Here is a 15,294-nt window from a genome sequence, read left to right on the forward strand (position 1 = left end):
TAGATAGATAGATAGATAGATAGATAGATAGATAGATAGGCAGGGGGCACTCTCCATAGAGCTGGAAAGGATGGAAATGCTCCATACGTTATCAGCCTTTCTGGTGACACACTGTAGAGCTATTGCTTGACAAAGCACCATTTAATTCTGGGAAGGGTTCCCTGCATATGAAGTTGGTTAAATATGTTTTGAAAGGTTTTCCTAATATATAGGAAAAAAAACTAAAATGTTTATTGAATGGTAAGCTACCTACAGATTAAGAAAATCTGGATTTAGACCGTGTTGTTGCATGCAGCAAGAGTCCTTTCAAAACCATGACATATTGGTATTTCACAAATCTACTACCATCTATTCATGGAGCTTGTTACAAATCTCAATAAATAAAGATTCTTTCTGGAACATTCATGTGGATGGGTCTTTTGAGAACTAAAAAAGAGTTCCCCTATGGCATCACTATGAAGAACCACTGGCACCTTAATATTTAATAGTGAATAATCATCCATCTTATTTCATCTCTCTGTTCACTTGCTTGCCTGCCTGCCCAAATTCCTGTCTTGCTGTTTTTCCCCAAGGAGTGCCCCTAACCAAGCTAGGGTTTGAATATACAATCGGAGGTCTGACAAATAAACTATACCTTATGAGAAGAATTTAGGAATTGTAGTGGACTCAGACAGTGTTCAGAAGCCATTAAGAAGACTAACAGAATGTTAGGTTATTGTAAGCCACTAGGGGGCGTATCGCCACCCTAACCCAGACACAGACAGGCAGAAGACAAAGTTTTGCCATACACCACACGTTCATTTACAGTTTCTTACCAGTCGACAATACCCATAAGCACAACGCAGCACCACTAACACCTTTCAGTCCCTTCTGCCACCAGTCCTTCTCCCTCCACTCCTTTTCAGGCTTAGTCCTCTCCTCCCAACTCTGGCTCCTTATGGAGTGAGACGGCTCCTTTTTATAAGGCACCTGGATGGACTCCAGGTGCCTAATGAGCTTTTCAAGCCTTAACGAGCCTAAGGAGTGGCGGAAGCGTGACCAAATAAGGCCCTGGAAAGGTCAATGTGGCCCCTGGTGGTGGCCACAGGTTCCAACAGGGTTGAACCTCCATGCTCATAACCCGTGGCCCTACTGAAGACCAAGGGGGCTGCCCTCTATCAGCCCGGGGGAAGAAACTGTCCCGACAATACTCTTTTCCCCGGTCCTTCCACACTTTGGCCGTCCAGGCCAGGTAAGTGCCCCGGCTATCCGCCACATAGCACGATGTGTGGAGTGCAAGTCCAGGGAGGTTATGCTGAAGCTTCATAATGCACTGGTGAGATTTCATCTGGAGTACTGTGTGATGTTTTGGTTTCCAGAATACAAAAAGGACATAGCAGTGCTAGAAAAGATTCAGAGAAGAACGACTAGACTGATTCAAGGGTGCAGGGGATGAATTGTGAGGAAAGATTAAAAGAACTGAGCCTTTTCAGTTTAACCAAAAGGGACTAAGAAGTGACATGATTGAAGTGTTTAAAATTATGAAGGGAATTAGTACAATGGATCAAGACTGTCATTTTAAAATGAGTTCATCAGTTCTCAGTTTGAAACTTGTTAAGGGTAAGTTTCACACATATATTAGGACGTTTTTCTTTACACAGAGAACCATAGACATGCTACCAAGTAGTGTGGTAGACAGTAAGACTTTATAGACTTTCAGACTTGACTTGAGGTTATTATGGAGAAACTAAGTGGATAGGACTGGCAAACTTGTCTAAATTGTTATAATGTTCTAATGTTCTCATAAACATTCCCCTTTAGCCTCTTATTATTATCATCACTGTTATTGTTATAAATATTATAATTGATAAAGATACATCAAAAATAAATGTGCATCTTGTTTCATGTATATGATAAAACTAAAGGTTTGACTGATGGTTTTTATTTGGTGTTATGACTAACAATACTAGTGATCGGTGTTTATGTTTTATTAAAACTCTTGTTTGTCACATGGTACATTCTGCCTGTCGGTATTAATTATACTTTTTAAGACATTAGACATTAGAAGTTGCTGATGAATCCTTCTCGTTGTTGCCAATCCTTAGCAGCAAAAAGCAAAAGTGTAACAGAAGTGTCACAGAACGTCATTAAACTTTCTAGGCAGTTTCTGTACTGTTAACACAAATGACTAGATGATGTCACTGGAGAGGGGAGTGTCAAATGCTTTGAAGACTCTGCATGATTTTCGACACAGTTGGTTCAAAAGTTTTGGTGTTTCACAAGGCTTTACTCTGCCCATCACTAGCTGTCACAACAGGCAAGGTGAAAACAGAAATTAAAAATGGGTGGCCCAGCTATCTGGAGCAACAGCAGACAATTCTAGTAACTCCCTCAGCAGGTTTAAATAGGGGTGCCACAGGCAGAAAAGGAATGTTGATGAAATACCATTCACATATTTATGGGTGAATGAAGTGTGATCACCATAAATTAATGCAATGGGGGAAAAGGGGAGGTGAGCCACTACTTGCCCTTATTTCAAGATCCTTATTTTTTAGGTGTTTTCCTTCTGGCTCTAAAAGAGGGGAAGTGCTTTTTGTAGCATTAGTTTACAACCACTCAATTTTGATGAACTACACAATAAATATGATTTTGTATGTTTATGGGCCAGACCATTTATACCCTTTCTGGTATCTGCCTCTCTTGGGGGACATAACATGATAGTATTGATGTCTAAAATATACACAATATTTGAAATGTGGACATTACAATCTTTGCACGCATGGTGGCAGAATAAAAGTTCTATGTGATTATATAATCTTCTATTCATCCTTTCATCCATTATCTAATCTAGTTAAAGCGACTCTTGGCCCAAACACTGTATGCAAGGCAGGACTCAAACCTGAATGGATAAGTTGAACTTCCACTACAATCAATTTCATCCTAAGTACACATTTGATGATCTCTTTACTTTCTTCTTTGAATATGCATGAGATAACAACTTGCACATTTTGACATTTTTAATAAATATGTTTACTTATAGAACATTAGGAATCATTTTCATTTGTGCTTTGCTTTTCGGAGCCACCGTATGAAACCACTATTTAAGCCCTGACGAGGGCGAGACCGATTGAGGCAAACTCCAGCGAAAGGGACTTACTAACAACGATGCAATCAATTGGTAAAAGCAAAATACAGAACGATATGAATCAGTGTTTCTGCTATATACATACTACAAGTTGACTGTTGCAGACTTTATTTGACACACTGCAGTGTTTAAGCCTATTGGCCACTGAACTAATGTTACTATGTTTCACCTGATAACCGAACGCAAGTGAACAGAGAAACGTCACGTCCTAGCCAGCAAAGAAACGGACGCTAATGAAACAGCTACTACGGTGGCCGAGAAGTATCAACTGAACACGTGATTGAGAGAACCGCATGTGTGAAGCACAGCTTGTCTACAGAGGCAGGTTGATGCTGTTTTCAGTAGGTTTTAAAGCATTATTTCCACTGAACTTTTAAGTGAACTTTTTACGAAACGATCATGGAACAGGATGTTGCACGAATCATAGCGGAATTAACTGCAAAAGAAAAAGAAGTCGCGGATTTGAAGGCAAAGCTTGAAAAGCTTCAGAAGGTATTTCTAATTGATTTCTGTACAAATGTCGTCTGTACACCTAAAACGTACAGGGCAGTAATGTATCATACCAGCCTTTTAAATGAGGCGAGGCTGAAGTTAATTGCCTATTCACTCATAGCCAGCTACTTATTCGCATATTTTTTTGCGAACCAGAAACGTATTCTTTGTTATAAGAGGATAGTATGTTCTGAAAGGTAAACATTAATATCTTATTAAAATCGATCAGTAATTCAGAAAACTGGCATTCCATATTTTGAGTATATTTGCTGTTAATGAGTGTTGTAAAGACTAGGCCGCTTTAATGTTTACAGTTTTGTGAAACAGAGATTACAAGTGCTATGCTCCTTCTCGCCCAGTCAGGTCTGCCAGTGAACAGCGCATGGTGATGCCGCCCCTGCGTGGTATCAAGTCTCAATAGGTCCCAGTTGGTGGAAGAGGCTACCCACCTCCATCCGTACCGTTGACAGCCACAATGTATTTAACACATAAAAAGTAAATGAAGACCCTTCTTTTCTGTGAATATCTAATTGATTGAAGAAGAAAAAAATACTCTGTAGTTTTTAATATTGTTGTTGAAGTTTAATTGCCTTATCGAGTATATGTTTTGCTAGTAAATTATTAGGTATTACCTCTTTTCACTTGTAGCCATAAACGTTTGTTACTTGTCCTATTACACTTGCTGAACAAACAGACCCTAGCCTAATGCTGATCAAATATGTTTACCTCTGTTGTAAGTCGCTTTGAATATGCTTTTTAAACTTCTCTGGGCCAACATGAGCATGCCAGTCAGATTAACTGGCACCCTTGGAACATTTCCACATAAACAGCACTGGACAAAGTGTGTTATTTAATTGGCACTGTAAATACTTTGGGTCACTTAATCCAATGTAGATACGCTTATCTAAATTTACAGGCAAACGTGGCATGGCACACTCATTAATGCATTGAACCATAATATGTAATGGGCACTAACAGTTTTGTGACATGAATTAAATATGGGAGTGTGCCACTTTGGCTGGTAAATTTGACTAGTGCACCCTCATTGGGCTGGAAAAAAGTGCAGTGCAATTTAACAAATGACTCTCTCTTGTCACAAATCTATAAACCCTGAAGTGACCCAACATGGTTTAACCCTTTACAGTGCCCATTAACTAAATTAAGCTCTGCTTAAATGAAAAAGTAAGCCATGTCCATGATCAGCTAAGACAGAGTAATTAAAGAAGTTATGCTAAAACTAAAATGGTACTTGTGTACTAAACGGACGGCAGTGAAATCTCCCTCACGGAGCCCAACACTTAAATGGGTAGGGGGGAACTTTATGCAACCTCCCTTCTTCAATTTGGTGCCACAACCTTTTTCCTTTGTCATGCCGTCCGTCCGTTTAGTACACAAGTACCACTAAAACTTATAAAATGGGTAATCAGAAATGTCTTTGGTTTTATATGGAGCAAAACCTCCACTGTTTACACAAAAATATCAGTTAGTGTTTTACAGGAAAGCTGTTTATCCATCTAATAGAAATATGAAGTGAACAACATGTTGAAACTGATGTAGGTCAGCTGGAACTAATGTTGCTTTATGTTAACAGGATTCACACACCACAGCCTCTTTGCATCCCATGGAGGATATTTCATCAGCACTAGATCATCTTCGTAAAAAGGCTTCACTTAACAATGACGAGATTATGAGATATAGTAGACAGCTTCTTCTCCCAGAGTTTGGAGTCAAAGGTATCAAGACTGGCAGATAAGTCTGTGTTCACCTTTTTCTTTCGTTTTCTTCATAGTTCTTATACATAATATTAAATCATCCATTATATTTTATAGATGATAAGACTGTTCAGTACATGCTTATGTACTGTAGGATACTGTTAGTTTTTCTGATATTTTATTAAGCTATTTTTTAAAATGTTAGGGAATCCAGTTTAATTTAATGACTATGTAGAATGTTCCATTTTCCTACAAACGTACGAGTAATTATCCCTAGATGATCTTTATGGATGTTCTTTGTTGTTTGTTCAGTCCATAATTTTTTTTTTGGTATTTTTTTAAACAAAATGTTTTTAATTTCATTTACTGAGTGATGTTTGGGTGGCACAGTAGTGGGTTGAGTAGCACTGCTGCCTCACAAAATAAATGTCATTGAATCCTATTGCTGGACATTGTCTGTGTAGTGCATTGAATCCTATTGCTGGACATTGTCTGTGTAGTGTCTGCACAATGTCTCCTTATCTGTGTGTGTTTTCTTCTGGGTATGTTAGTTTTATTTGTGCCTCTTCTCTAGTGATCTGCACTTTAGGTTAAATGATACTTTTAAATTGACCTTTTGTGAGTATATGTATTAATGTTGGGGTGAGTGGGCTCTGCAGTGGACTGGCAGTCTTTCCAGTGCTGTTTATTGGCCTTGTTCCCAGTGCTATAATTTGTGCTGGATTTATACCGGTCCTTTACAATCCATGAATTGGATTAAGCAGGTTTGTTATATTGATGTAGTTCTTCAAAAATATAAACAAAGTTCCTGTATGTAGCTATGGTATTTTTTATGTTATTTAAACTATAATTGAGATTAAAAATGAAGAGGGTATTTTGTTCATTTCTTTTTACTTGGGGGACTATTTTAAAATTTTTGTTCAGCTGTCATTGTTACCTAGTGATAACTAGAAAAGTCTCATTAACTGTACTGAAAATATTACTTTGTCCAAGTTAAACAAGTCTTCATACATAGGTCTAAATTCCACTATAGTAAAATAAGTTAAATTTAATATTTTAAAAGTATTATTAGTATAATTATGGCATTGTATGTAGCTTTTGAAAACAATAATTAAGGCGCATCACATGGCATGAAGAACAACTGTAGTGTGTTATTCTAAGTATTTTAAAGCAAAAGTAAATTATTGAAGATCAATTAAATGCAGTAAACTGCTTTTGATGAATAATATGATTAAAAAGAAAACCATTGCCCTTGAAGACTAATGTTGAAAAACACAGCATCAACTAATGGATGCCCTCAAAAGAATAATTTTAATATTTTATGAAACATGTTGCAAGGCATTTTTCCCCTGCTCTTTTCTGACTTTCATTTCTTTTTCATTATCTAGTAGACAATCAGCCAGACAACTAACAAAAGACATCAGAGCTTTTTCAATACCAGTAAGACAGGTCAGATGCAGAAGGTTTCATTTTAACAGTGGCTCAAAGCTGTGAAACACCACTAGAAATTACTTTCAGGACCTGTTTGATTGTCAATCTTATATGCAGATGTAGCAAATTCTGATTGCCATATATCTTTAAACAGTATCTCACAGCGACTGCTTCTTGGAAGAAACTGGCAGAAGTCACCATCATTTTCTAGTTACTGTTTAAGCTTATGTCAGCCGCAAAACAATTCTCTCATATATTCATTTATAATCTGCAGTCCTTAAAAGTGTTTTACTGTGAGTGTAACTTGCTAACATGATTGTAGTAGTCAGGTGGAGGATGAACTGGTGTCATTTGGTTGCAGTAATTTCAAGTTTATCTGAGAAGTAATATCATGTGCAATAGTACTCACTCGCTTACCTCATCAAAAAATGTGGGGTTTTTGTTTAGAATTTCACACAGCTCCAAAGGCAGAGTAGTACTAGTTTGGAGAACACTTAAACCTTCACAAGTGTTTCTTGTGTTGTAAATCTAAAAGCTATGCAGATAAGCAGTCAAAGCCTGTAACTCCGTTTACATGGTGTAAATGATACTACCTGGATTAGTTTACCTGGCGCTTTGGATCATCTCAAGTTGATGATGTGTATAAATGCTATGATGTGACTTTCAGAGCTAATTCCTCATAAGTACCTGAATAGTTGTACCACATACATCTGAAGTATCCTTTTTATGTAGTTTTATTGTTCCAGCAGTGACTCTTTTACTGTAAATAATAAAAAACCTCCCGTGTTTAGCAGCAGTTGTTAGGTGTCTATTTTAAACGTCAGTTTTCCATTCATTTATTCTAACATATCCATTTATGTAATTCAGGGATGCAGAGGGCCAGAGTAAATCCTGGTGTTATCAAGCAGATGTAAGGAATCAGTCTTGGATGGTATGCCAGTACACTACAGGGCATATATAATTCCTGTAGTCGCTCACATCAGACCAGTTTTCAACTACCAATCAATGTAATATGTACATCTTTGGTACGTTGGATTAAAGCTTGAGTACCCAGGAAAAACCCATGCAGACACAAGGTGAACGTGCAGAGAAACCAGAATTTAAATATGGGGTTCTGGTGCTGTACCATCATGCAACCCCAGTTCATACTGTATATACCGTGTATGTGGCTTATAGTGAGAAATAAAAACACCATTCTAACTAGGTGATTGATTTGAAAAAGACAAGAATATCAATAGCTACAGCCATGTATTTTCATGGGTTGTACTTACTTTTTCACATGACTGTATTGACTGACTTCAACCCAGCAATAGCTCAAATTAACTGATGAATCTTGAGGATGTGGTTCAAAAGTCTAAATAGTCTATACAAAAATTAAAATTGCAAGTGTAAGAGGGAAAATAAAAGTTGCAGTACAAGAAAAACATCATCTAGGGAACGTTTTTGATCATAACAGTTATGCTGACCTTCAAGACTGCTGTAAATATGTATTTCCTTAAAGTAAATTAAAGTTCAAGTTTACTGTCATGCAATTTGTATAATACAGCATCCCAGGGAGGTTCTGTGACCCCCTAATAAACTCTGTGGGCGTCTTGTAAGCCTGAAAGTCAAAAATATGGTGGAAAAATGTAAAACATGTTATGGTGTTGTGAATTATTCTGTGCCCATTAGTGAGTTCACAAGAAAATATTGTAGTACAGTACAGAGAGCTGTTTTTACAGGCCTGACTGGAAGGTGGCAAGTCTATGAGTACTTTACAGAATGGAAGTTTCAAAATAATGAAAGAGAGGGCAGAGAGTTTCTTAAGAAACTAATAAACTATAACCACATACAAGCGTAAATGCGTGTCTGTGTGATCCATCATCTCAGTGACAATGAACCAAGTAGTGCCAGTTGCTGATACTATGTGAATCGACTGAGTTCAAGATGGGAACAGTATAAGCCAGCAACATTTTGTTCTTAGTTCATGTCAGTTTATAGGTTAACTGGGACCCATAAAATTGGGAAAATGAAATCATCAGTTTATTTTGGCCCTTATAGTACAGTGCTGCCATATACAGAATTATTGTTTAATAAACAAGCCTATGAGTGAGATTAATATATGTAAATGTTACTGAGATGGCTACAGCTCCTAGCAGTCTGCAGGTGTGCACTAAGGCCAATGGGAGATTGGTGAGCACTTTAAAACGAGTGGGTGTTTAGTGGAAAATATTCTGAATAGGAATACATGATGATGGAATGGGTTTTGCTTTAGACTGCATATTTGTGTATATTGTGATTAAACTAATTAAGGTATGCACATCCTAACTGATGAAATGTTTAATGTATTGTATATTCCATAGTACCAGATTATGATTTCAGTGGTTAGCCAACTAGACTCTACTGATTACTATGGAAAATCTAACACACTACTGTCATGTATATATAGTACAATGGCATTTCTTAGTTTCTCTCTGATTAGTGACAGTAGTACAATTCCAACAGTGGACAAAAGAAACAGTGGATGAAATATACATTGAATGCAACAATAATGCATATGGAAACCTGTTTTGATGGCATAGACAGCATTAAGCACAAATAATACTTGGGACAGTATTCTGCTGCCATCTAGTGGATGTAATGACATCATGCTGCCAAAATATCATTGTTTTGTCATTTCTGCTTTTCTGTGGTAGCTCATCAATATTCATGAGAGTAGTGGCACCTTTAATGAAAAAACATAATGGCATGTGAACGAAAAGCTATAAAGCAAGTTTTAAAATAAATAGAAATTGGTCCATTAGTTGAATCGAAAGGTAGTAATGACAATGTGAATTGGTCATCAAATGTTGAAACAGGTAGTGAAACTGATGCATGTGACACTGTAAAACAGAACCTTCAGGGGAAATGTGTAAGTCACAAAGCCTTGTACTGTGGGAGCCTACAATGACACACTTGTGTAGATCAGGTACTGACATTCTACCCTGTCATCTGCAATCAACAGACATAATGTAAGTAAAAATAATATAAGAAAAGTACACAGAGAAACACACTTCTACTATACTAGTTGCAACATCAGGCTGTGCCTTGATGACTGTTTCAAAACATGTCATATGAAGGATGTGTACTAAATCAGTACAGTAGTGAACAGCAGACATACCTTTCTTACTATAATTATGTTGACATTTTTATATTAACACGCTTCTGTTACACATAGTGACTTAGAAAGATAAATAGAATTGTTGCTATCTGTTATATGGTGGAATTGAGGGAGGTATACCTGTATATCAGTAACAATCTGTTCAGCCTTCACCCCATCTGTACTGCTTTGTGGTCCTGAGCTGGGCAGCTGGGTTACCAGCATATATTACAGGACAAACCTCTTTTCTGTAAATTGCTTTGTCAATGTTGATGATTAGGCCTATGAAAGTGGTGTCATCAGCAAATTTAATGATGGAGTTGAGTCTGACCACACATTAATAGGTGAACAAGGAGTATTGTAGGGTATCCAGTTTGATACCTATGTTGTGGATCAATGTGGAAGAAGTACTGCTGCCATTCTCCACATGGTCTAGTCTGGTCTGCTACTTAGTAAGTTGTGAATCTTTGAAGAAAGCCCATGTAAAAATATATATTCAGATTATTCACAGTAGAGAATTAAGCCACTGTAGCACTGTTTGCTTGTGTGTAAGAATGTTAGTTGCTCCTTTGCATTCTACCACCTCATGATCCCAACCAGTAGTAAAAGCATCATGTACTGTACAGTGCATCCGGAAAGTATTCACAGCGCATCACTTTTTCCACATTTTGTTATGTTACAGCCTTATTCCAAAATGGATTAAATTCATTTTTTTTCCTCAGAATTCTACACACAACACCCCATAATGACAACGTGAAAAAAGTTTACTTGAGGTTTTTGCAAATTTATTAAAAATAAAAAAACTAAGAAATCACATGTACATAAGTATTCACAGCCTTTGCTCAATACTTTGTCGATGCACCTTTGGCAGCAATTACAGCCTCAAGTCTTTTTGAATATGATGCCACAAGTTTGGCACACCTATCCTTGGCCAGTTTCGCCCATTCCTCCTTGCAGCACCTCTCAAGCTCCTTCAAGTTGGATGGGAAGCGTCGGTGCACAGCCATTTTAAGATCTCTCCAGAGATGATCAATCGGATTCAAGTCTGGGCACTGGCTGGGCCACTCAAGGACATTCACAGAGTTGTCCTGAAGCCACTCCTTTGATATCTTGGCTGTGTGCTTAGGGTCGTTGTCCTGCTGAAAGATGAACCGTCGCCCCAGTCTGAGGTCAAGAGCGCTCTGGAGCAGGTTTTCATCCAGGATGTCTCTGTACATTGCTGCAGTCATCTTTCCCTTTATCCTGACTAGTCTCCCAGTCCCTGCCGGTGAAAAACATCTCCACAGCATGATGCTGCCACCGCCATGCTTCACTGTTGGGATGGTGCCATGCCCATAATGACAACATGAAAAAAGTTTACTTGGTGCCTGGTTTCCTCCAAACGTGACGCTTGGCATTCACACCAAAGAGTTCAATCTTTATCTCATCAGACCAGAGAATTTTCTTTCTCATGGTCTGAGAGTCCTTCAGGTGCCTTTTGGCAAACTCCAGGCGGGCTGCCATGTGCCTTTTACTAAGGAGTGGCTTCCGTCTGGCCACTCTACCATACAGGCCTGATTGGTGGATTGCTGCAGAGATGGTTGTCCTTCTGGAAGGTTCTCCTCTCTCCACAGAGGACCTCTGGAGCTCTGGCAGAGTGACCATCGGGTTCTTGGTCACCTCCCTGACTAAGGCCCTTCTCTCCCAATCGCTCAGTTTAGATGGCCGGCCAGCTCTAGGAAGAGTCCTGGTGGTTTTGAACTTCTTCCACTTACGGATGATGGAGGCCACTGTGCTCATTGGGACCTTCAAAGCAGCAGAAATTTTTCTGTAACCTTCCCCAGATTTGTGCCTCAAGACAATCCTGTCTCAGTGGTCTACAGACAATTCCTTTTGACTTCATGCTTGGTTTGTGCTCTGACATGAACTGTCAACTGTGGGACCTTATATAGACAGATGTGTGCCTTTCCAAATCATGTCCAATCAACTGAATTTACCACAGGTGGACTCCAATTAGGCTGCAGAAACATCTCAAGGATGATCAGGGGAAACAGGATGCACCTGAGCTCAATTTTGAGCTTCATGGCAAAGGCTGTGAATACTTATGTATATGTGCTTTCTCAATTTTTTTATTTTTAATAAATTTGCAAAAATCTCAAGTAAACTTTTTTCACGTTGTCATTATGGGGTGTTATGTGTAGAAATCTGAGGAAAAAAATGAATTTAATCCATTTTGGAATAAGGCTGTAACATAACAAAATGTGGAAAAAGTGATGCGTGGTGAATACTTTCCGGATACACTGTATATATCAATACTATATAAAATGTATAACTGTTCTTCAATCTGTTCTTCAAAATGAATGTCAGGAAAGTGGTGATTTTACAAAACACTGGTTTGAAGGCTTTTAATGCATATCTTTGACTGATATAACACATTTTACAAAGTTTAAAATAAATATAAATTCACCATAGTGCTAACTGAACTCATGGCCAGATTTTTTGCCATTGTGTAGTTTTCCAAAGTAAGGTTATATATGGTGCAACTCCACATCTACTTAAGCCTTTATTTTGTGCCTCAGATCTTCTTACCTGAGGTGTATTTTATGACACAGATTAACTCTGCTTATCAAATTAACCATACTGGGTTTCCAGATGAATTGCTTACTTCATACAATAGGATCTAAAGGAGCTATTTCAGCACATTCTTTTACCATCCTCGTTATTCTTCTTTTGTTTTGTCTTTGCAGGCCAGGTAAATCTGTTGAAGACATCTGTCCTTATTGTTGGTTGTGGGGGTCTAGGTTGCCCAGTGGCACAATACCTTGCTTCTGCAGGCATTGGTAAGAAATTCTACATTAATCATTTTATATGCCATGGTTGTGTAGATAGGCAAATGTATTTCTGATCTTGGTCAGTAAGTTTAGATTTGAAATGTAGAAATAAAAGCAGGGCGGCACGGTGGCGCAGTGGTAGCGTTGCTGCCTCGCAGTTAGGAGACCCGGGTTCGCTTCCCGGGTCCTCCCTGCGTGGAGTTTGCATGTTCTCCCCGTGTCTGCGTGGGTTTCCTCCAGGTGCTTCGGTTTCATCCCACAGTCCAAAGACATGCAGGTTAGGTGGATTGACGATTCTAAATTGGCCTTAGTGTGTGCTTGATGTGGGTGTGTTTGTGTGTGTCCTGCGGTGGGTTGGCACCCTGCCCGGGATTGGTTCCTGCCTTGTGCCCTGTGTTGGCTGGGATTGGCTCCAGCAGACCCCCGTGACCCTGTGTTCGGATTCAGCGGGTTGGATAATGGAGGGATGGATGGATGGAAATAAAAGCATGATAACCATTGTCACTAAAGTCATTAATGCTATACAGTATATGGCAGTAAATTTTTCTTTTTTCCCAATTACAGGCCGTTTGGGACTCCTTGACTATGACACAGTGGAACTCAGTAACCTGCATCGACAGGTCCTACATGGGGAAAATAGGATAGGCTGGCCAAAGGCATTTTCTGCTGCAGAATCACTCAAAAGGTACAGAGAGATATGTAATATATCAGAAATTAGTGTGTAATCATAAAGCTATACATGTATAATGCAAAGTTGACTCCCTTACTCACTCATCAAGAGACACACTATTTGCTGTTTACTTAAAAAAGTGAAATTTGGTTGAGTGGTACACCTTGGTCAATAGGTATCTACAAAGAAAAGATATTCCCCTCAACCCAACAGAAAAACTAAATGCCCCACAATCTCAACAATAGTAAATAATAAAATGTCATTTTATTAACTTACATGTTCTATGCCAAGAGTGTGCTTTATGCAAATGAAGGACGCAGCAAAAGTGAATAGCACCACTAACCAACAGGGTGGACAAATGACTAAATACAAGGTGGGAACCTGGACAGTTGTGATCACATTGTAAATGGAAGAATGGAAATAGAAAGTTCTGCGAAGCTTGAGGAAGTTACAAAGCCCAATGGTCTAATCTTGGATATTTGTAATCCCAGTCATGGTGCTGAAAACTGACCCCACTGTCATCCCTGATCTTCGATTGCAGTTCTGCAAACTCCAAGGGAGAAACATCAGTTTTAGACAGTGGCACTTGAATAGCTATTGGGAAAATCCTCCTTATTCTTCACGTTACTACATCAGTGTAATACATAGGATACCAGCACTTATGTATATCCACCTCAAGCACTGCTTTGCATGTACATTTACATTTGCAGGCTTTAAAGGGGGGGGCTACTTGTAACTGACAAAATACATGAAATTTCCAATAGAAATATTGTTAATAAAAAGTTCATTACAGTGAAGTCCCTTTTATCTGTAAAATTCATTACAACAGAGTAATTTTCCATGAAAAAATCTGCAAAACACACATATTTCTTCTTCAGCAGCTCCGCTGAACAGCCAATTGAACTGGAGTTTATGTCACTTAGTTTACTGAATATTTTGTTACATTTTTTGTGGACAATGAAGGACAAAAGATTAATGAAGAAAAAGCTTCTGGTTTTTTTAAATGTTTTCATTAATATCAATTTATATATTGTCCCATAGTTCACAACCCTTTTATTATAGCTTGCTTTATTTTGGTTTTGCATTTTCTGTAAATTTAATTTGAAAATGTATAATAATATTCATAGTAGTTTACATGAAACAGTGGCATACTGTGTATTACAGAATTATTATTTAAGAAACCATATTGTCTCATTCTTGTTTACATGACAGTATTCTAAAGAAAGCTGAATTCAAGCTTTTGCTTTTTTTTATTTAGATTGAATTAAACATCATACGCCGTGTTTCCATTTTGGCATTTGGAATAGAAGATGTCTTTTATCTTAAGTACATGTTGATATGCCACCCAACAAATTATGGCTGTGCTGTTTCTTTTTTGTGATGTAAGAGACATTATTACAAACAAATAGGCTTTAGCACAGTGTTTACAACATATCCAATGGTCTGGATTTTAATTCTTGCCAAGGTTCTATTTATGTTAGCTTTGCAAGTTATCAAATTTTGGTCCAGGCACTGACTGTATAGAGAACCATACCCCTTCCCCCTGGATCCTTGTGGGTTGCCAAAAACTTGCAGGTTGGGTTAGGTGAAAATTGTAAATTGTTCATATACAAGAGATTTTAGTTCTGGTTGTGCACAATACCTTGTGATGTTATTGTACTAGTACTAACTTCTTCCCTGGAACTGATATTACTGGGTGAACTTTGTTACTCTACTACAAATTAGGTATAAGTTATTATAGTGCAAAGTTTTGCCATAACCTCTATTGAATTTAACTGTCAAAATCATTTAATGATAATGGTTTCAATGCAACCTAAACATTGAATATTTTATTAGTATAAGTGGAAAACTGAGTTTTTTTTAGTTTTGCTACCTCAAACTCTAATAAATAATACTGTCTCCTGAATAAGCGTGATAGTATCAAGAACAGATGGAAG

General features: G+C 38.0%; 1 protein-coding gene across 1 annotated transcript in view; it reads left to right on the forward strand.

Moving 5' to 3' along the window:
- The first annotated feature begins 3,353 nt into the window (after positions 1–3,353).
- The window catches only part of mocs3 (molybdenum cofactor synthesis 3), a 69,090-nt gene continuing 57,149 nt past the window's right edge, over positions 3,354–15,294 (forward strand). Inside the window, exons 1-4 of the mRNA XM_028797457.2 lie at positions 3,354–3,616; positions 5,208–5,349; positions 12,604–12,696; positions 13,252–13,372. Of these exons, the coding sequence (XP_028653290.1) occupies positions 3,524–3,616; positions 5,208–5,349; positions 12,604–12,696; positions 13,252–13,372 (449 nt within the window). The 5' untranslated portion in view covers positions 3,354–3,523. The remainder of the gene's footprint in view (positions 3,617–5,207; positions 5,350–12,603; positions 12,697–13,251; positions 13,373–15,294) is intronic.

The sequence above is a fragment of the Erpetoichthys calabaricus genome, chromosome 3 (genome assembly GCF_900747795.2).
Source record: "Erpetoichthys calabaricus chromosome 3, fErpCal1.3, whole genome shotgun sequence".
Taxonomy (NCBI): domain Eukaryota; kingdom Metazoa; phylum Chordata; class Cladistia; order Polypteriformes; family Polypteridae; genus Erpetoichthys; species Erpetoichthys calabaricus.